Source organism: Lontra canadensis, unplaced genomic scaffold (assembly GCF_010015895.1).
Source record: "Lontra canadensis isolate GAN:19392208 unplaced genomic scaffold, GSC_riverotter_1.0 scaffold104, whole genome shotgun sequence".
NCBI classification, from domain to species: domain Eukaryota; kingdom Metazoa; phylum Chordata; class Mammalia; order Carnivora; family Mustelidae; genus Lontra; species Lontra canadensis.
The window spans coordinates 2021959-2044011 of record NW_022631098.1 but is presented as its reverse complement, the minus strand read 5'-3'; the positions used below and the strand labels follow the sequence as shown (position 1 = coordinate 2044011).

The 22053-nt window shown below is 40.5% G+C and overlaps 1 protein-coding gene across 1 annotated transcript in view; it reads right to left on the bottom strand.

The window, feature by feature from the left end:
• Positions 1–4828: 4828 nt before the first annotated feature.
• CUL5 (cullin 5) overlaps positions 4829–22053 on the bottom strand; it is a 92685-nt gene continuing 75460 nt past the window's right edge. Inside the window, 8 exon segments of the mRNA XM_032838427.1 lie at positions 4829–8370; positions 13023–13146; positions 13749–13867; positions 14615–14776; positions 15334–15509; positions 16671–16794; positions 19536–19667; positions 20480–20612. Of these exon segments, the coding sequence (XP_032694318.1) occupies positions 8176–8370; positions 13023–13146; positions 13749–13867; positions 14615–14776; positions 15334–15509; positions 16671–16794; positions 19536–19667; positions 20480–20612 (1165 nt within the window). The 3' untranslated portion in view covers positions 4829–8175.

Below are 22053 nucleotides of genomic sequence, written 5' to 3'. Positions count from 1 at the left end.
TGCGGGCCAAGAAGCAAGACAGCAGCTACCCGACACGGCATAAGCACACCGTGAAATGTTTAACACTCAACGAACACAGTAGAAGTGAAGGTCAACAAAGGTCAGATTGTAGCTATAAAACAGAAGTGGGATTAGTAAGTGGGGTGGGGAGGGAAGCAGCAGAGAATTCGATCAAGGCTGCTGACCTGAGAGACTGAGTTCATTCGGAAGTAGAGCAAGTGCGTGACTCTTGATAAAATGCTCAAGAACCAGCTGGAAAGACACACTGCTCCTGGCAGGGAGAGCCTGGGCTGGGGCCAGTCTGGGGCGTCCACATGAAGACGATGGTGAGAGCTAGGGAAGTCGATAAAGAGGAGGGAATCCAGAGGAAAGTCTGGAGCGTGCAGGCAGAGGAAGAGCAGGGAAGGAGACGGACAGAAGGAAGAGAGGGACGTGTGAGACAAGCGGGAATGGCATCTTTAACACCAGGGGTTGAAAGGAATTAACTGGGTTCAACCCAGTTCAAGACGCAAGTGTGGTGTGTGGAACTTAAGAAACAAAACAAACGAGCGAAGGGAGCAAAGAGGCCAACCAAGAGCCAGAGTTAACTGGGAGAACAACACGGACGGGCGCCAGAGGGGAAGGGTGGGTGGGGGAGGGGGAAGCAGGTGATGGGGACGAAGGACGGCACCTGTCGTGATGAGCACTAAGTAACATATGGAAGTGTTGAATCACTGCATTGTACACCTGAAAATGTTACACTGTATGTTAACTAACTGGAATCTAAATCAAAGCTTAAAAAAAAAGTTGCGGGGGCACCTGCGTGGCTCAGTGGGTTAAAGCCTCTGCCTTTGGCTCGGGTCGTGGTCCCGGGGTCCTGGGATTGAGCCCCTCATCGGGCTCTCTGCTCGGCGGGGGAGCCTGATTCCTCCTCTCTCTCTGCCTGCCCCTCTGTTTGCTTGTGATTTCTGTCAAATAAATAAATTTAAAAATCTTAAAAAAAAAAAAGTTGCAAATGCTGTAAGGAGATCAAGAGAGAGGAAGATTGAAGATGCACCTTTGATTAAGCAACAGGGAGGTCATGGATGACCTTGGCAAGAGAACCAGTGGGGCACAAGGCAGCGAGAACGACATGGCAGAACCGGAGGCAGACAGTGGATGACACTGTCGAGGCGTTTAGAAGAAAACTGAAGGAAGACACTGAGGTCACAGTGCCAGCAAGGTAGGGGAGGAATTCTTTTAAGGATGGCAGACCCTTGAATATGTCTGTTTGTGGGGGGGGTCAAGGCGTTCAAACTTTGCACGCATCAGCCTTACCTGGAGGGCCGGCTGAAATTCAAATTGCTGGCTGCTACCTGAAGACTTTCTGCAGCCAAGGTCTTGGGGTCAAGCTCGAGGATGTGCTTTTCCAAGTTCTCAAGGGATAACGCTGCTGGTCTGCAGACTGCAACTGTGATAACCACGGCTGTAGGCCAAGGAAGAAGTAATCAGAAAGATGTTGGGAAGGCAGAGGGGCTACAGAGGTCTTTGGGGGCAAAACGCAGGAAGCAGGAGCTGGGTTTCAGTAAGACAGTGAAATAGTTGTCCTTGAGTAAGGATCGAGGGAGCTCCTCCCCGAGACAGGCAGGCAGGTGAAGACGGGCACTGTCAGAGGGACAGCCTAGAGGTGGGGGAAGGCAAGTTATGAAAGTTCATGTGTGAAGGCCCCGTTTCCTCTGCTATTTTCTCAGAGCGAGGTCATCTGCTGAGAAGGAAGAAGGTGGAGTACGCATGGAGCCACCACAGGAGAAGGGCCGAGGGAAGGTGTTCCCCAAGCCCGATGGCCACCCTTCGTCATGGGCACGGTGTGTGTTGTCTCAAGAACGAGTGCTGATTTCCCAACCTGGCTCAGTGTGAAGATTATTTAAATTATGAACTTGCCCTTTCCAGTTGAATTTTTTCCATGTTGAGGAGAATGAGTTCTCTATACATTTTACTTATTACCTGCATGTTGGATGTATCGTTTATACGTGCTTCCTCCCGTTCACTAGGTTGTCTGTCTGTCCTGTGGGTGGCTTCCTCTGCTTCATGGTGGCAGTCTCGCTTCACGATTTCGGGGCTCACATTTAGGTCTTCAACTGCTTCGTTTTGTGTGTGGGGCAAGAAAGTGGTCCAGCTTGGGGGCACCTGGGGGACGCAGTCAGCTGAGCATCTTACTTTTGATTTCAGCTCAGGGTCACGACCTCAGGGTCATGGGATCGAGCCCTGCATGGGCTCTGTGCTCAGCAGGAGTCTTCTGGGGATTCTTGCTCTCCCTCTGCTCCTCTCCAGCTCTCAAGTAAGCAAATAAATCTTAAAAAAAAAAAATGGTCCAGTTTAGCCAACACCATTTGTTGAAAAGGCTTCCCCCCTCCCATCACGTATTCTCACCTCCCTTGTCATAGATGGATTGAAGGTGTGGGCAAAGGCCTCTTTCTGGGCTCTTTATCCTGCTCCATCGATTCACGAGTCTAATCTTGGGCCGGTACCATACTCTCCTCACTCCACTCTTTGGTGTCCCATTTGCAGGGCATGGACAGACGGGGTTTAGCATGGTTCTTTTTTTTTTTTTTTTTTAAAGATTTTATTTATTTGACACAGAGAGAGAGAGAGAGAGAGATCACAAGTAAGCAGAGAGGCAGGCAGAGAGAGAGAGAGGGGAGGAAGCAGGCTCCCTGCAGAGCAGAGAGCCCAACACGGGGCTCGATCCCAGGACCCTGGGATCATGACCTGAGCTGAAGGCAGAGGCTTTAACCCACTGAGCCACCCAGGCGCCCCTTAGCATGGTTCTTAAAGGGCCCTAGGGTATCCGGGAGTGGCACGTGAGCACTGGCTCCAACTCAGCCACCAGCTGCCTGAGCCGGCTCCCGAGTCAGCCTGTCCTTTGAAGCTTTGAGGCACGGACTTCTGCTTTCTCGCTGTCGCAGTCCTAGATGGCACCTTCATTCAGGAGGAGGCCGGCTCATCCACACTGAAAATCTGGCAAGCGGAACCACCTTTGTTAATTCTTCTGGAGAACTTGCTGCCTCTCAAACGTCGGCACTCATCGAGGTACCTTGCACTTGACCTCTGCTAGCTTCAGACCTCTGCAGCTTCTTCTCTCCACTTTCACAAAATTGAAGAGCTGCGGCCTTGCCCTGGACCAGCTTTGGCTTCCAAGAGTTATGGCTGGTTTGATCTTCTATCCAAACCACTAGAACTTTCTGTGTATCAGCAGTATGGCTGTTTGGCTCTTATCCTTCCTGTGTTCACGGGAGGAGCATTTAATTTCCTATAAGAACTTCATCTTTGTTCGTAACTTTTGTTCCTATAAGAACTTCGTTTTGTTCATAACTTGGCTGTTTGGCCCAAGAGGCCTAGCTTTTGGCCTGTCTCCATTTCCACACGCCCTCCTCACCAAGCTTAATCACTCTTAGCTTCCGGTCTAAAGTGAAAGATGTGCGACTCTTTCATTTGAACACTTAGATGCCACTGTAGGGTTAACTGGTCCAATTTCAGTACTGTTGTGTCAGGAATAGGGAGGCCTGAGGAGAGGGTGTGGGGAAACAGTCAGTTGGTGGGAGTCCGAACACAAATGACTGTATCGGTTCAGTTTGCCGTCCCTACGTGGGTGCACTTTGCAGTACCTGAAACCATTACAAAAGTAGCATCAAAGATCACTGATCACCGTAACAAATATAACGGAAGTTTCAAAGATTGCAAAAATCACCAAAATGTGATTCAGACACAAAAAGAACAAAAGCTATGGGAAAATGAAGCTGGGTTGTCACAAACCTTCAATTTGTAAACAAAAAGCCCCCCAAAACCAAACTGCCCAGTGTAATAACGTGAAGTGGGGTGAGGTTTGCCGACACAAAATTCATAGGGCCCAGAGGGGGGCGCCTGAGCAAGTAAGGGGCCCAGAAGCTTACGTTTAATGGTAAATCTATCTCTAGGTTTAAGTGAATACTTTCCCATCCACTCCCCACCCCACCCCAATCCCTGTTCAAGTCCCAAACTGAGCCCAGGGTCATTATGAAGTCCAACAGGTCTATGTCTCCCCCCCCACCCCCCAATCAGAGGCTGAAACCTAATCCCCAAACGGATGGTATTTGGAGGTGGGGCCTTGGCTTGGTGAGGTGTTTCGTTCAGGAAGCAGGGTCTCGTGAATAAGATCAGTGCCCTTATAAAAGAGACCCTGGGAGTCCTCTCAGCCCTCCCTCCTCCACTGAGGACGCAACCAGGAGGCAGCAGCGGACCATTGGAAGAGGAGCCACGCCAGAGCCGACCTCGCCCGCACCTTCCTCCTTTGACCTCCAGCCTCTGTGACTGTGAGGAACAGATTTCTGTTGCTGGTAAGCCACCCGGTCTATGGTACTTTGTGGAAGACACTGTCCATCCTCAGGACCTTCTTACTAAACTATCCCTAGCTTCGAAATAGAAATATTTCACCAATTTTCAAAAAAACACAAAACATGTCATCATTTGTTTTATATATGTATTTTTTTTTTTACTTTTATCCGATATAAAATTCAAGTTGTGGTTATGACATGGGCTGTCTAACCTGATGAAGGAATGCATTAGTCACTTTCAGGTCTGAAATAGTTTCTCTTTTCCAGGCATGATAACTTGGGGCTGTTATCATCGCTGAGAATGCTACATTCCTGACAGCTTTCACTATGGACTAAAATTTGAAATCTGAAAGAAATTAGTGGGTTACTTTTCAGGTTTCTGATTCCTAAGGTTAAGATTTACTATGTCACCATGAAATGTATAAATATACTTATTACACAAATTTAACTCTTAAAAACTACTTAATAGTAGAACATCAACATTTTCTGGATAGGTGAAAGCTTTTATATTACATTTTTATTTTGCAAGAAAATAAATTATACAACTTAAAAAATAAAATCCAAAAATTAAGCAGTTCATCAAAATATTTCAGCCTACTGCATACAGAAACTGCTACCATTTAAAATTGTACAGCATTATCATCTCAGTATGTAGTGGCACACATTCAAAATCGTATATACCATACGAAGATAGAGTACAACTTAGGAACGCAAATTTGTTCAACACTCCAGACGACATATATAGTGTAGATGACAGGAAAGCTCTCATGTAATGTGGATTTCACAAACATGACCTTGGAAGAGTTTATAAGATAGCATCCCAGTCATTTACATGAAAATAGAAAAAACCGGCTTGAGTTTAAGATAGCAAATCTTTCTGGAAAACTAGCAAATCTTTCACCCAAATTGAATTTTTAAAATTTGCCCTGTGAGCCAGGCTAATGACATCCTACTGCAAATAATGCAAGATACTTTGTAACTACTCTGGTCATATTTTATATTAAATTCAATAAAAAGTAAAAACAAAAAAGCTAACATTTCATTTTTGGAAACTGTAACATTTATGCACAAAATAAGCGTAAGAGACTTAAACAGGTTGACAATGCAAGGGACCCCTCCAATAAATGTAAAAATTGGAAGACTTCATAATTTATTTCAAGATCCTCATTAAATCACTGGAACCCTAATGTCCTAATATTTATCTCATTGTAAGCCTTAAAATTGCTCTTTTTACTTTGTAAGTTTTGCTTCATATCTACTTACTCTGGCAATGAGGACAACAAAGGTTGGTATTTTCCAGATGGCTCCATCTTTTACATTAGTGTTCACAGCTTAAATTAACCTGTGATGCGTCCCATTGCCCTACTCCTGGTGGCCTGGATTCTTCTCCCCGAACTATGTCAGTGTTCATCCCTGCTCAGACAGCACCACTGTTAAGTGCAACCAGAGAGAAGGGACCTCATAAAGGATATTAATTGCGATTCTATACCTTTTGTTAATTGCTGGTAAGGTTTTTATCAGATTTTTTTTTTAATTAGCAAATCTACTATCAAGACACATTTAAAGAAAACTTAACAATGATATAGGCACCTTGTCAACTAAATTGTTTTCATAAACATCAAAAAGTGGTTAAACTTTTTTATACATAACAAAAGGAAAAAAGAAAAAGATGAAAACTGTTAACTCTACAATATTTGCTGCTGTTCAATTTCCCAAAATACAATTAGGACATAATTAGCTATTAAAAATTTATAAAATTTAATAGAAAACTTTGCCATGGATTTAGAATTACCCACTTTTGCATTAAATTTTCCTTTATAAATCAAAACATCATGGCTCTCATTCTTAAATTAAATGACCAAAAAGATGTGAAATTCCAAACACGTTCTGAGAACAATTATAGTTTAAAGCAACAAATCTGAAACTTTAAAAAAAATGACCTGTAGTTCTCCCTTCTACTGTTTTCCCATGGGCATTCTTACATGGGACAAGCAAAGATGCCTGATCCTGAACTATTTGTAAAACATGAGGGCCACAATTATTACAAATTATTTTTTCTTTTAATTTCAAATGCATCTGTCGTCCGCAGTCATCAATTTAGTTTAATTCACCACGATACACTCGGTCTGACAACAGACACATGCTGCCCCCAGAGCTGAATGAACGATTTTAAATTAGAAACAGAATTCCAACTTCCTATGAGTTTCAGAACAGGCATGTGAATGTATCCAGCGACACCTTCGATGTTTGGAATTTGCGCTCCTTCCTTTCGGCAGGCGGCTCACAACCCCTCTTGGGACTGGGGACAGATTCCACGGAACGCTCCTGGAAGCACCTTGCATAATACTGTCTACCGTGCACCTTCCAAAGATCAGCCTCTGCTTCCTACTATTTCCAAAATCAGAGGTTTAAAGTATGACTTAGTATCAAACAAGATAAAAAAGTATTTGCCAAAAAACTCGGAACATGCAGCATAATGAATAAAAGTCCACGTGGAGCCACTCTTTGCCCACGGGGAATGCGCTTCTCTCCACTGAGCTGCCCGTGTCCTCCAGCCCTGCGCTCCACAGCCCTCTGGGCATTCACTTGCTGGCAACCAGGAAGTTGCTACTTTGGATCGACTGAAAGGAACAGGGCAAGTGTTGCCTTCTGAACATTTTAAAAACGTTTATTTTTAAAATATAGAACTATATATGTACATATATTTGGCAAGTTTCCTGCTCGTATTAGGACTGCAACAATTCTGCTTATACTCTTCAGGTCTCGTGTTGTGGTTCCTGTCCTCTCCCTCCGCAGGGGACACTCGCTCCTTTCTAAAACAGAATGTCTTCCTTTCCAGAAACCTGAGGCTATACATCAGATGAAGTATTTCTACGCTACAGATCAAGAGATCAGGTACGTAACTGTATTATATGAGAGTAGATCTCTGCCTTGTTTTTAATAAATTTGGAGATAATAAATTTGGCATAATAAAATTAGGTATACAAACATTAAGTGTGTTGGTGAACACACTTAACATGTTTTGCTATTTCGACTCTGCAGCTGAAATGACCTATCTCCACACATTTTTTTTAAGCAATTGGAGCAACCAATTAATATAAGCTTCAGTTTTTCAAAACAAGCTCTCCAGCCACATAAGATTTTAAAACTCCTTATTTGACAACAAACAACTGAAGTAGCAGTCTCCTGCTTAAAGAAAGCCAACATAGGTAAATTGGAAAAATCTGGTATCATTTTCAGGTCACCATTAAATCCAGTTACTACACTGAAGCAGGGCGTGAACAAATAGTGTTATACTATTAAATACTTATCTTCTCACCTACATCTGCCCTCCCCCAACGTTGTGTAGACCAGCTCCCTCTTTTGATCAAAAGAAACCAAGAGTGCTATTTCTAGTTTTAATTGCATTTTAAAAAACAAAACATAACAGCATTATTCAGTGCACGAATATCTGAAGATCCTTCCTTGCGCAAGTACATTTTTGTAAGAGGGAAAAAAAAAAGAGGGGAAAAAAAAAAAAGCAACAAGAACCCCGCCCTCACCCTTCCCAACTATTTCTTCCGGTGGATAGAAATCAAGTTTACTTTTACAAGTTCATCGGGGGCTCTTCATGAATGCAAGTTTCTCTACAAAACAGCATGCTGTTACAGAGTGTGCAACATGAAGGGGATGCCATCATGCTAGCTAATGTGATTGGCAAAATAGAGTTGTTTTGTCAGGTAAGGCAGAGATTTTAATATTTATGTAATCAAAGTCCAAATAAACCTTCCTCCAGCACAAACTGTTATAACTTTCTGCCCAAGCACTCTGAAATTTGGGTTCTTAATGTTGTCCACGATATTCAAGATTACGCCATGTATATGAAAGTGTTGATGTCGGACTCGTCTCTTCGGATATATTTGTGCTCTATTAGCCACTCTATTTGCTCTTTTATCATTTTCTTTTGTGGCAAAAACATGTTTTTCAAAATTTCTACTAATTCAGTCTGCAGCTGAGCGTTACTAATTTTCTTTCTCATCTTCATTATTTGTATGATAGCTTCCTAAAAGAAAAATACAAATGAAAGAACATTAATAGATGAAATTTTAAGTAAAACAAAACATGACTTTTTATGTATTTCATTCTCTTTCCAACATCCATCCAAAAGACTAAGCACTAGATTAATCTTGAGACCAGCAGCTTTTACTTAAATAAAAATCCTTTTTTTTTTGACTCACTATAAAAGAAAATCTGATTGTAAAGATTTTGAAAAATGAGGAAAAGCAAAATTGCCCATAACCTCTCTGCAGAAAACCACACCTTATGTTTTGGGATACTTCCTTCTATTACTTTTTTCCACACTATGCACATTGAAAAAATTTCTCTGACCTGTGAACACAGTATGTATGTAACCTGGTATTATGCTAAGTGTCAATTAAGATACAACAAACCCCTTATACTCCTTTTTCCATTGTAGGCAGAGTTATTTGTGTATAGAAGCTCATGCCAGCTGGTATCTAGTTTGTTTGTTGTTTTTTTTTTTTAAGAATTTTTTTAAATTTATTTGACAGAGAGAGAGGTCACAGTAGGCAGAGAGACAGGCAGAGAGAGAGAGGGGGAAGCAGGCTCCCTGCTGAGCAGAGAGCCTGATGCGGGGCTCGATCCCAGGACTCTGAGATCATGACCTGAGCCAAAGGCAGAGGCTTAACCCAATGGGCCAATCCAGGCGCCCTGGTGTCTACTTTTAAACATCAGTAACTACCAGAATAATAAATTATATTTGCTATAAATATTACCTTCAGTTTACTGATTCAATGAAGTATTCTGACTTCCTACAGGAAGTAAGCACTGTTCCCCTAAGTCAATTTTTTTTTAAAGATTTTATTTATTTATTTGACAGATCACAAGTAGGCAGAGAGGCAGGCAGAGAGAGAGGAGGAAGCAGGCTCCCCGTGGAGCAGAGAGCCCGGCGCAGGACTCGATCCCAGGACCCTGAGATCATGACCTGAGCCGAAGGCAGAGGCTCTAGCCCACTGAGCCACCCAGGCACCCCTCCCCTAAGTCAATTTTATAAATAGTTGTTGATGACTTAATTACTATTAAGCTTGTAATACAGATAACTCAAAAATTATTATATATTCTCTCTTTTGCTTTTCCCACATGAACCCTGTCTTTAGCAAACCAAAGGCATCTGGCTGCCTTGGTGGAGAACAGAATTTGTTAAAAAAGAAATGAAAGCAGCAAATGAGAGGGAATATTGGCTTTTCACATTCCAAGTGGAGTTTTGCCGCAAAGTGGTAACAAACTTGAGCGCCAGTTAACCGTTCGGCAAGAGAAACGACTCTTCCACTTCGCCGGCAGAGACGTGAGGATCCTTCCCCCGTCACTGGGAGGTCAGGGAAGTCCTCCCATCCTCAATGTATCCAGATGCCGGGGTCTCGATGAGGGGCTTATGTCAAGGGTGCAAAAAGAAAGAACGAAGGGGGAAGCCTTTAGGCACGTGAACATCTGACGTGGAAGCCAGGGAGGAGAACTGACTGTGCCAGTCTCAAGCTTTGGCAGAGGTGAGGGAGGGGGCTGTGTTCGAGAAGGGACAAGGAGAACAGAGCACGGGCGCTGGCCCTGGTCTGCACTTACTACCCAGACGTCACTGCAAGACGGGGCCTGACGGGACGCAAAGAGCAGGCACTCCCAACCCTCCTCTGGTTCCCATGTGATGCAGAAGGGGTGCAGAGCTAACAAAACCCCCGAAAGCCTTTAGTGCCAGGCAAGAGTAACCCCGCAGCAGCAGGTGAAAGTGACAGAGGGCACACAGGCCAAGGGGCCCCCTTGGAGATGGGGCAGAGTGAAGAGAGCTGCAGAGCTCCCTGAGAACAGAGGACAGGCAGGCAGAGCAGGGAGAACCCAGGTGGTCCTTACCGACTGGTCAAAGAAGGAACCAGAGCTCAACTGCTACAGACATGAGCAATAGATAGCAAGGAAGTCAGGTTCCCGCAGCTGACAGATAAAGCACCGCCCAAAAAATGCAAGAACCCAGGACACTGTCACAAGGATAGGATGATCCCTTCACTATCACTATGAGGTCAAGTGAATTCCTCTCACCCTAGATCCTTCCAGACGCCATCTGTGAAACAGCACAGAGTGGGGCTGGGGGGAGGAAGATCACGGAGAAATGAGAAAGGATGAGCACTACCTAAAGGGACAGCCGGGTCACTGGAATGCACGTCATTAGCCACCAGTTTAAGACAAAGCAGAAAAACTTCATTTTCTCTGCACATCCTATAGAATGACGACACCTGCTCAACTCTAATCCACCTGGAATTTATCCTGGTGTAGCCAAAAACTCGGACTATAACCTGATTTTCACCCCAAATGTGAAACTCCCCAAAATCTCTTACTGAACTCCCTTTTCATGGCCCATGGGAATTATTTCCTTTATTCCAAAGTTCGTCTATACTTATACCTTCCTCCACCTATCTGCCTATTACACTGTTATTTTCATCGGTATTTTCGTAAATGTTCACATTTGCCACAGCAAGTTCTACATACACCTTATTCTTTTTTTTTTTAAGGATCTCAAACACTCTCATTTATTTATTCTTTCTCATAAAACTGAGAATCAATTTGTAAAATTCCCAAAATATTCCCAGTCAACTTTTTACATGGGGAAAATTGACTCCTTAAGCAATTCAGTCTTAACTTTGAAGAATGTGGTTACTGCATGCTGAGCAAAAGAAGCTAGACAGGGGCACCTGGGTGGCTCAGTAGGTTAAAGCCTCTGCCTTAGGCTCAGGTCATGATCCCAGGGTTCTGGGATCGAGTCCCGCATCAGGCTCTCTGCTCAGCGGGGAGCCTGCTTCCTCCTCTCTCTCTGCCTGCCTCTCTGTCTACTTGTGATCTCACTCTGTCAAATAAATAAATAAAAGCATTAAAAAAAAAAAAAGCTAGAGAGCATGAGTACATTCATGGTCTGATTCTGGTTCTGTGGAGACTTGAAACAGGCACAACTAGGAAGTGGTGAGAGGAATCTGTGGGTCAGAGGGGGGTGGCTGGACTGACAGAAACCTTCTCTTGTATCTTAACCGAGGTGATGGTCACACAGGTACATACACTTACCAAAGCTCACTGACAACCTCTGAAATGTGCATTCTACATGGACATCACACCTCAATTAAACATTTTAGTAAGAGAAAAAGAGCAAAATCTTTCTATTTACTCAAATCTCCTTTTGACTCTCAGTCAAGGGCCACAAATTTTTAAAGAAGTGCCTATGAATTCTATGGTTTCTTCTTTTATTTTTTCTTTTAAGTTTTTTTTAAAGATTTAATTAATTAATTAATTAATTTGACATGGAGAGCATACAAGTGGGGGCAGGGGCAGAGAGCAAGAATCTCAACTAGACTCTCTGCTGAACGGGGAGCAAAACATGGGGCTCCATCTCACAACCCAGCTATCATGACCGGAACCAAAATCAAGTCAGATGCTCAACCAACTGGGCCACCCAAGTGCCCCTTTCTCTTAAGTTTTTAAAATTTACTTATTGTTAAATAGAAAAGCACCAGGTTTTTATTCATCTTTTCTCTGCTCCCTTATCATACTAGATGATCTAGAAGTGATGAACTATTTTAATCTTCCTCTTGTTTCATATTTTATTGACTTGGCCAGCAGTTTCAAATATTAAATAAAAACAGTGAAAGTGGTTGGGTTTTTTATTTTTTTTTTAATTTATTTGACAGAGAGATCAGAAGTAGGCAGAGAGGCAGACAGAGAGAGAGAGGAGGAAGCAGGCTCCCCACTGAGCAGAGAGCCCGATGTGGGACTCGATCCCAGGACCCTGAGATCATGACCTGAGCCGAAGGCAGAGGCTTAACCCACTGAGCCACCCAGGTGCCCTAAGTGGTTGGTTTTAATATATATATATTTTTAAGATTTTTACTTATTTGTCAGAGATGGAGATAGAAAGAGACTGAGCACAAGCAGGGATAGGCAGAGGAAGAAGCAGGCTCCCTGCTGAGCAAGGAGCCCAACGTAGGACTCAATCCTAGGACCCTGGGATCATGACCTGGGCTGAATGCACAGGCCTAACTGACTGATCCACCCAGGCATCCCTAATAAGAGTATTTCTAAAGTTAAAATGGTCACATATCAGTTGGCCATAAGTGTTCTTTATCATGTTCAGAAGGGACCACAACCCTAGCTTTACAGTTTGTGAATGTAGAGGCACCTGGCTGGCCCACTCAGAAGCAGATGAGATTCTTGATCTTGGGGTCAGGAAATCGAGCCTCACACTGGGTGTGGAGGCCACTAAAAATAAATAAACAAAACTTAAAAAAAGTTTTTAAAAGTATTCCCTAATTTCATATTACAATGGAATTATATGTCTTAAAATTAAATAAGAGTTTAAATACTTCAATCCTGGAATTATAATTTATTGTGGACACACGTTTAGTCAGTTGTGATCAAAGGGAGACACAACTCAAAACCAAGGTTTTGCCCAACCAATACAATCTACCAGAGGCCATCAAAGACATCTCTTTCAGCAGCTAAGAGAATGCCAGCAATACAATTTTTTAAATTCCAGCAAAATGAAAATTAGCTCTTTGTTACAAACAGTTTGAATGCCTACATGCTTTTAAATTAAAAAAAAACAAAAAATTGAAGATTAAAAAAAGAACAAAAATTTTTCAAAGTATAGACACTCCGCCTCATACAAACCTGGGTTCTAAGTATTCTTAGTTGAACTATTCCTTCATTCTCTTCTTCTCTCATCCTTTCTGTAGTGAGCTGCAAGCGTCCAATCAAGTTGATTTTACCCCTTTTCTGAACTTTAGCATTTTTTCTGCAAAAAAACATTGAATCACGTATTTTACAGTTGAAGGCCTTTTGACATCCTACTATAGCAATAATGTCTGAGAAAAAAAAGATTTAGAAAAATTCTGAAAATTACTCTCCAGAACTGTCTAAAGGAAAAGTAACAAATAATCAACATACAGCTTTGTTTACAATGAAGCATCTGATTTTCCCAAAACACAACAAAAGCTCAGCTATTATGTATGGGTGACAGCATTCCCTGTAATAACAGAGCTAATATACTTTATACTGCCACGAACGTGCTTAGACAGTTGGAAGATATATGGGCTGTTGTTCAGCGTTATCATCTAAATGGATCTTAGGGGGAAAAATGCTTTGTGTGAATGAAGCTTCTTTAGAGTTCAACAGGATGTTTAAAGATGAAAAGCAACATAATCACACACCAAAATGTATCCTTGACAAATAAGAAGCATCTCTAGTTCATTACCATGTTTAATAAACAACTAGATGGCATAACCCTAGAATGTTGTTTTAAATATAATGTAAGGAAAATAATTATTGTGCTAACAATAAATCACCAAAATTCAAACAAGGTTGTTTGTATTTTCCATCAACCAAAATCAACCTTACATTAAACTGAACTCCTGGTTCACTGAGAAGAGGGTGCCTTCCGTGAAGTCTTTGGGTGAGTTGACTTGAGGTTCATATAATAGAACTTGCCGCTTGAGCTTTGGGAAAGCTACTAAAGACTATGTAGAACAAAAAGAAAACAAAATCTATTAACAGTATGGAACACAAAGAGCAATTCTTCAACGTGACTAAAAGAGGTGAGAACAAATTATAAGCACAAAATCACAATTCAACTTTTACATGGTACCTCAATGAATGTAACAGTGTAAATGTTCACTGGGAAAAGAATAGGAGCAGGAGCTCATTATGAGGAAGGAAGCAATACGTGATCTCTTTACAGCAGGACAAGAGACCAGAGGGATTAGTCAGAGGCGATCACTGCAAAAGCAACTTGCCAGCTCTTTCCCTCTAGACAGTTATTGCTCTGGAACTTTCAAGAGGTCTGTGGAGTAAGGGTAAAATGCAGCTGTGGGCACGAGACTAACAAGGACATTTTGCAGGCTCTCAAAAAGACCAAAGTTTTCTAATTCTTACATTTTTGGTCATGATAAAATCTTTGAACACATTCTCAGTATGAAATCTCTGTTCACACTTCTCACAGGTAACGCTTAACACCAACTCAGTCTTTCTCACTTTTTTTCCTTTCTTTCTTGTCTTTCACCATCTCAGTAACTTGCTTATTTTCAATTTCTTTCTTAGCACGAATACCTCATTAGTGTACTAATATCTCTCATAAGTGTATTATTTCTGGGTTAAAGGTCATTTTCAGAGTGTTATGAATTCAAAAATTTATTGTAAGCAAGCCATCAAATATTTCCTGCCTTGTGACTGGATATAACTTTAAAAACAAAAAACATAAAACAAACCCATAAAGTCCTTCTAAGCTCAGCATCAGGGAGTTCAGTTGCAAGTTTTAGATTTTCAAAGCTGATTTTCTCTCTGGGTCTTTGGTTCCATGCAAACAACACAGCCAGTTGAAACGTTGTGACCTCCAAATCATATTGACCTACTTCATTCTTAAATGTTATCTATGACAGACAAAATAATATCAAGATGAGACTCTTTTCAGAAAGATAACCATCTCCCTACCATACTCTCCCTTCCATGAGATTAAACATGAAAAAGACTGCTAGCTGTCTTCCAATACCCATTCTTCCTTTCTTACATGGTAATCAAAATTTTAGCAGATCTTACTGACTGTCCAGAATAAAGGCTCAAATTCCAGCTCTCCCTGGGTCAAAGTTGGTCATGTGACCCGTTCTGTCCAATGAGATGTAAGTGGAAATGATGGGGCAACTTCTAGGAGCTGCTCCTAAAGTAAGGCACACCCTCATCTCTCCCTTCCTTCTGGGCTGGAAGACAGCCACAGTGAGGATCATACTGGATCTGCAGACAAGAGGAATACTGGAAGTGCACTGCTACAACCAGAAGCCCACGTCCTACAACTCCATGGACTGGACCCCCTAGACCCATTCAAACTTGCACGTACAAAACAGACAAACATCTCTCTGTTTCAACAACTCTAATTTGGAGCGCTGGTACTTTCAGTCAAACCAGTATCAGAACTAACACAGCATCCACTTACAATTCCATTTGACATGAGATGATGCCAATGTAATTTTCGACCACTATGATTTTTTTTGTAGAATTCTTCTACTTCAGGTATCAAATCCTCCAGTTCAGTAGGAAGTGAGACAAAGACTTTCTCAGAGCTCCTTGACCAGGCCCCAGCATTCAGAATTTTTATATTAACTGAATCAGCTATAGGCAAGAATATCAGAAAATATGAAATAATCTTGAAAATGTATAAAATTAAAAAGAAACAAATACATAAACACTGGGTAAGCATTGGTGAAAACTAAACAAAACCCTAAACATTTTGTTCGAAGTGTCCTTTTAGAAAAAAAAAAATAATTATAATAAGGATTAGAGGGGCACCTGGCTGGCTCAGTTGGGGAAACATGCAACTCTTGATCTTGAGGTTATGAGTTTGCATGCCACACTGGCTGTAGAGACTATGTAAAAAATTTAAAAAAACAAAAAACCAAAAAAACAGGAGGGAGGAGCATCTGGGAGGCTCAGTCAGTTAAGCCTCTGCCTTCTGCTCAGGTCATGGTCCCAGGGTCCTGGGATTGAGCTCCGGGTTGGGCTCCCTGCTCAGGTGAGAGTCTGCTTCTCCCCTCCCCCACCCTGCTGCTGGCGCTCGCTCTCAAATAAATAAATAGAATCTTTAAAAAAAGGAATGGGGGGAGATGCCTGGGTGGCTCAGTCGGTGAAGCATCCAACTCTTGGTCTCAGCCAAGGTCTTGATCTCAGGGTCATGGGTTCATAAATGCTGGGTGTGGAGCCTACTTAAAAGTAAATAAATAAAATCTTAAAATAAAAAAGAAGTAAGTTAGTCTCTTCATGTGACAGGTCTGTAACATGTAAAGCTCAGGCAGTGAGTTGGGGCTCTTTTGAAGAAATAAAAAATAGGGGCGCCTCGGTGGCACAGTCAGTTGAGCGTCTGACTCTAGGTTTCAGCTCACGTCATGACCTCAGGGTCATGAAACTGAGCCCCATGTTGGGCTCTGAGCTCAACACAGAGTCAGCCTGAGATTCTCTCTTTCCCTCTGCCCTTCTTGCTCATGCTCTCTCTCTGAAATAAATAAATGAATCTTAAAAAATAATTTAAAAATAATTTAAAAAATATATACATACATAAAAATAAGGATTAGCAAATCTAAATTCTGTTAAATTCTGTTCTGCTGGATGTCTTCAAGGAATGTGGACTTTGTAACATCTTTGTATCTGTTACAGCTAGGGTTCATGTTTAATATACTGGAAAACAAAAATATTCTCTTTAAAAAGGTATATATATGTACATATATATGTATATATATGTATATATACATACACACACACATAATTATAAAATAATACCTGGTAAAGCCAATTTATTGTTTTTGTGCATTTCCTTAAAAGCTTGGTTCAAATCTTCAGATACTTTTATGTCCTGAAACATTCTAGCAAGCTTGTTTACATAGTCTGCTGGCATACCAACTTCCTATGAAAGGCAAAGACAAAAGAGGTAATGAATAATAATATATAATCTGATAGACTATTAGGAAAAACTTTTAACAGAAAACTGAGTCTAAGATGCTTTAAGATAAAATGATTCCCCTTTATTAGAATATTTATATTCTAATACGTATTAAATTTGATTCTTAAAAACTAAATGACAGTACAGGTCACCCAGGCTTTCTCTGCATGATTCCAATTGACATGAATCAGTCACCACAGTAGAGTTCAGTAACACTAGTCCCTCAACAACACACGTCAACTCTCCATTATCACCATGTATTAAGTTTGAAAGGACAAAATTTATTCTCAATCACGACACTTTTGTCGTGACCAATCACGACACTTTTTTTCAAAATCTTAGTCATCTGTGAACCCGGTTTATCCACAGAAAGCAAGGCTTACAGTTTTGTTGCATCCTTGCCTTCTAGGGATAAATCCACTTGACATTTTATAAAAATGGATAACCAAAAATGGCTAAGGAAAATTGATCAAGAGAGCTACGTGGGTAATGACAATGATAAAAGGACACCACAGAAATAAAAATACAGCTGGGAATGAAAAGAATCTACTAGAACATAAACAGCATTCTAGAAGAGCTGACTGAGGCCAACTTGCCGAACGTTGAATACGCGAAGTATGCAGGCAAAGGAACGAAGGTGAGTTACCTCAAGGTTAATTTACTGAAGGTAAATTATCAACGTAAGTGGGAAAGGAGCAGTAACAAAAAAACCAAGATGCCCCAGGAGAAGAGACACCAGCAAACACTTTCACAACACTGAGAGCCCGAATGACAACAGGCTGGAAGCTGACCCAGGCTCACGGGGTGGGCGGGGGGCACCTGACGACTCTCCAAGGCACAAAAAGATGCTCATTCTAAGTCACATGACACGAAGGCCAGGGCTGCTCAAACTGCTCTTCATTTACAGGACGGCTTCCCTGAGATACAACTCATCTACCACAACACTCTTTCGGAGTGTACAATTAAGTAGGTTTTAGTGTATTTACAGGGTCTCTGTGCATTTGGCCAGTGTGGACATTTTGTTTTAGTGGAATCCTATCCCGAGTGGTCTTTGTGACCCAATTCTTTCACTCAGCAGTGTTTTCCGAGTTCCCTTGTGTTGTAGCGTGTGTCAGGACTGCTTTTCTTGCGACTACTAAGTATCGTCCCATTGTATGGTTAAAACACATTTGGTTTATCCATTATCAGCTGATCGGCATTGTGGGTTGTTTGCATGTTGTGGCTCTTATCAGGAACACGGCTGTGAACATTCACAGACAAGGTTCTCGTGGCTCATATGCTTTCATTTCTCTGGAGCGCAATTACTTAGGAGGAGAACTGCTGGGCTGACTCCATGTCCAGGTTCTAAGAACAAACCAGCAGTTCTCCCCCAAGGCTGCCCTGATTTATAGTTTCACCAGCTGCATGTAAGGTTCCAACTTCTCTTCTTCCGTGCCAACACTTGTTTTCTTTTTAATTTTAGCTACCGCGGTGGGAGTAAAGGTAAGTGGGAGAAAAGCAGGAGTAAAGTAAAAAAACTATCTCACTACGGTTTTGATTTGTGTTTCCCTAATGACTAATGATGTCCAACATCTCCGACACATGCACTGGCCATGTGGGTATCTTCTGGAAGGAAATGTCTGCTTTAATTCTGTGCCCACTTGTACCTTAGCTGTCTTTTTACTGGGGAGTTGTAAGAGTTCTTTATGTATTCTAGATACGGCATTGGATATATGAATTGCAAATATTTTTCTAACTAATCTTAAAATTTTTACAGAGAAACAGTACTTTAGTTTTGAAAGTTTCTTATGTCTTAAATTACAATGTACTAAATACATACTCATTTTATACATTTTTTTTAACTAGGTAAGAGAGTTTTTAATGTTTTAACAGAAATTTCTCAGAGTCACAAAACAATAATTTTTCCCACTAATTGTTAACATTAAGATCATTTTGCACACTATCAGTCTGCAGAGTAATTTTTACCATCCTGTAGTATGCAAAGCAGGGCAATCTATAAATGCATATTATGAAATATATATTATATATATGTAATATATATATTATATATAAGATATATAATATATATAAATATATATAAAATAAACAGCTTTATTAGTATTATTACTACATATTTTATATATACATAGATAAATATAAATAAAAACTTTATACTGTATCATCTTATATAATACAGTATTATGTATCTTAACATATAAATGAATAGAACACATTCATTGTAATATAATTCAAATCCCATTTAAGTGAACTGACAGGAACAGACTTAAAATACTTTGATATGAGAACTTAATAATTAAATTAGCATTATTACCCAAAATAAGCCATCATTTCTTACGTATTGGTTCTTTTAGCTATATAAAAGTCATTATTTACAAACATCCCTACAGTTAAGAATTTAGTACTGAAAACACCTTAAAATGCAATGATTTGTCCCATAGCCCATTTAATAAGGTCAATTCAAATGAAAGTGGAAATACAAAAGTGCAAAACATCAGAAGCAAACCAAGAGCAAAAGTGTCTCACTAAAAGTCTTTATTAAGAAAATGTACTTTATTAGATATCACTTTATTTTATATAATCGATGCCATGCTTATAAAATGTCCCCTACTTCTTTGACACTAACATCACCAAAATGTATTACTTAAGCACACATAAGAACCATATGCTATATTAAAAAATGTATATATATATAAAAATTTACTTACTCGTAGCCATTCTACCATATTCTCTTCAATTTCACTATCAGCAGAAATGTCTAATATAAGACGTCGTGTCAAATGAGCTTTGTGGTATCTCATAAAAACATCTTTATTTTGTACATATTTAAGTACCAGCAGCTGTACAGAAAACAAAGTTACTTTCAATTCATGTATATTCTTAGCCAACTCTCACTGAGACCCTTCTATAACCCCAGTGTCAAAATCCAGAAATTTACACAAACATACACAGACAGAAGCTTACTGAACCACCCATCTCAGAAAAATGACCAGTCCCAATACCCTACTTAGCTACTTTAAAAGCTAGCAAATTTGAGACTTTAATCGAATAACCTTTTAGTTCCTATAAACATCAACTTTTCAGATTTAATAGTGTAAAACTTCACATTAAAATTAAGGGTTCTCCCCAAAATTTCTCTTCTGTATAGCCTTTTCACTTCAATCTGATGCTAATCTCTTTAGCCTTCTTGTCTGTATTTTCTACCTTCTTTTTTTCTTCCTTGTATTCCTGGGCTTATAGCAAATGACACTAACAGCCAGGAGACAAAAATGAAAGCAATTAATTGTTATCTACACTCACTCATTTCTAGTTCTCTATTTTGAGCTCCCACAAAAAGAAAGAAGTGACAAACCCCCAGTCTCTCTACTGTCATTCCAAACACCACCAGCTCCATTTTCCCTTTCTTTGTACTTTAATAGGAGGTAGCAATGAATTCCTTCACAAGAATCAGGAAAGGTGAAGAATTAAATACTATTTCCCTTTTCTAGAAGCTACAGAATTAAAATTCCTAGGAAGAGAAATAACTGCCCTCTAGAGATCTTACACTGTAAAATTTCACAACATTAGTTGCTACCACACAAAGTCTTGTAAGCACAACACAAATTCAAAGTGAGGTAAATAAAACTGCTGAAACTTAAAAAAATATATGTACCACTTCTTTAAGTTTTGCTTCAATCTCTTCGGAGGTTAGTTTTTTGCTTAACGGTGTTTTTCTTAGCAACATGTCACAGTAATTGGCAAGCAACTCGGGGCATTTTGATTCAGGCTGAGTTTTTAATCCCACCCTAAAAAAACAAATTAAAAGCAGCTGATGAAAAGCGAAGGATACCTGCAAATATTTTTCCTAAAGCCAATTTTTCACATATTCCTTATGTTGTATAAAACCAGTGATCAGGGGGCGCCTGGGTGGCTCAGTGGGTTAAAGCCTCTGCCTTCGGCTCAGGTCATGGTCCCAGTGTCCTGGGATCGAGCCCCACATCGGGCTCTCTGCTCCGCAGGGAACCTGCTCTCCTTCCTCTCTCTGCCTGCCTCTCTGCCTACTTGTGATCTCTGTCAAATAAATAAATAAAATCTTAAAAAAAAAAACAAAAACAGTGATCAGGGCTGAGACGAGGAGGAGCAAGACAAGGAGGGTGCCTAGCTCAAAGAGGCACTGACTCCTAATTTCCCACAGGCGCACCTGCAGGGTGCTGAGAGGGAAACCCACATTCTGCACCCCAGGTACCGGCCTACCCCGCCCCGAGTGCTGGCCTTGCCAATCATCTTTAAAAATTTTTATTCAGGTACTAACTTCCTAAATACTTTTGAAAACATTGTGTATATTTTGTAAGTTAGCATTTAGAACTTTTTGTTATTAATATATCAAGAAAAAACTGTTCTTTAGAATATATCCAAGGTAACCTAAATTCCACAGTTATGTGATACCTACCATCATTCATTTTAGAAAAGTAAGCAAACTTTTCTGAAACAATGAAGAACCTGCATCTCTACTTTACTTTGCTAACAAAATTTAAAAACCAGGGCCCCTGGGTGGCTCAGTCGGGTAAGCATCTGCCTTTGGCTCAGGTCATGATCCCAGGGTTCTGGGATCGAGCCCCACATCAGACTCCCTGCTCAGCGGGAAACCTACTGCTTCCTCCCCCTCTCCCACTTTCCCTGCTTGTGTTCCCTCTTTCACTGTCTGCCAAATAAATAAAATCTTTAAAACGAACAAAATTTAAAAGCCAATGTATTGTTTTTTGTTTGTTTGTTTGTTTAATAATTCTGGATGTACTGTATTTTTCTGCTTGGAAGTCTTGCATTTATTCTTTATCTGGCTTCTCTAAATTGTGAATGTAAATAAATTAAAATTCAACATTCTAAAATTTGTGTATACAAAACTCAAGTGTCCCAGAATGGAGTTAATTCAAATTGTTTTAAGTATATAACTTACGAGTGGCTGGGTTATGGACGGTGGGGAGGGTATGTGCTATGGTGAGTGCTGTGAAGTGTGTCAGCCTGATGATTCACAGACCTGTACCCTTGGGGCAAATAATACATTATATGTTAATAAAAATAATTTTTTATAAAAAGTACACAACTTACAGAAACAACATAATTATGTTGTGTCTGTGTGTATAAAACATACACAATATCTTAATGAGGTACATGAAACTTTTCCCCTTCCTACTTTACGAATCCAGAAACCACAATTTTATTTCTACTTCTTTCCTGGTTTTTATTTTT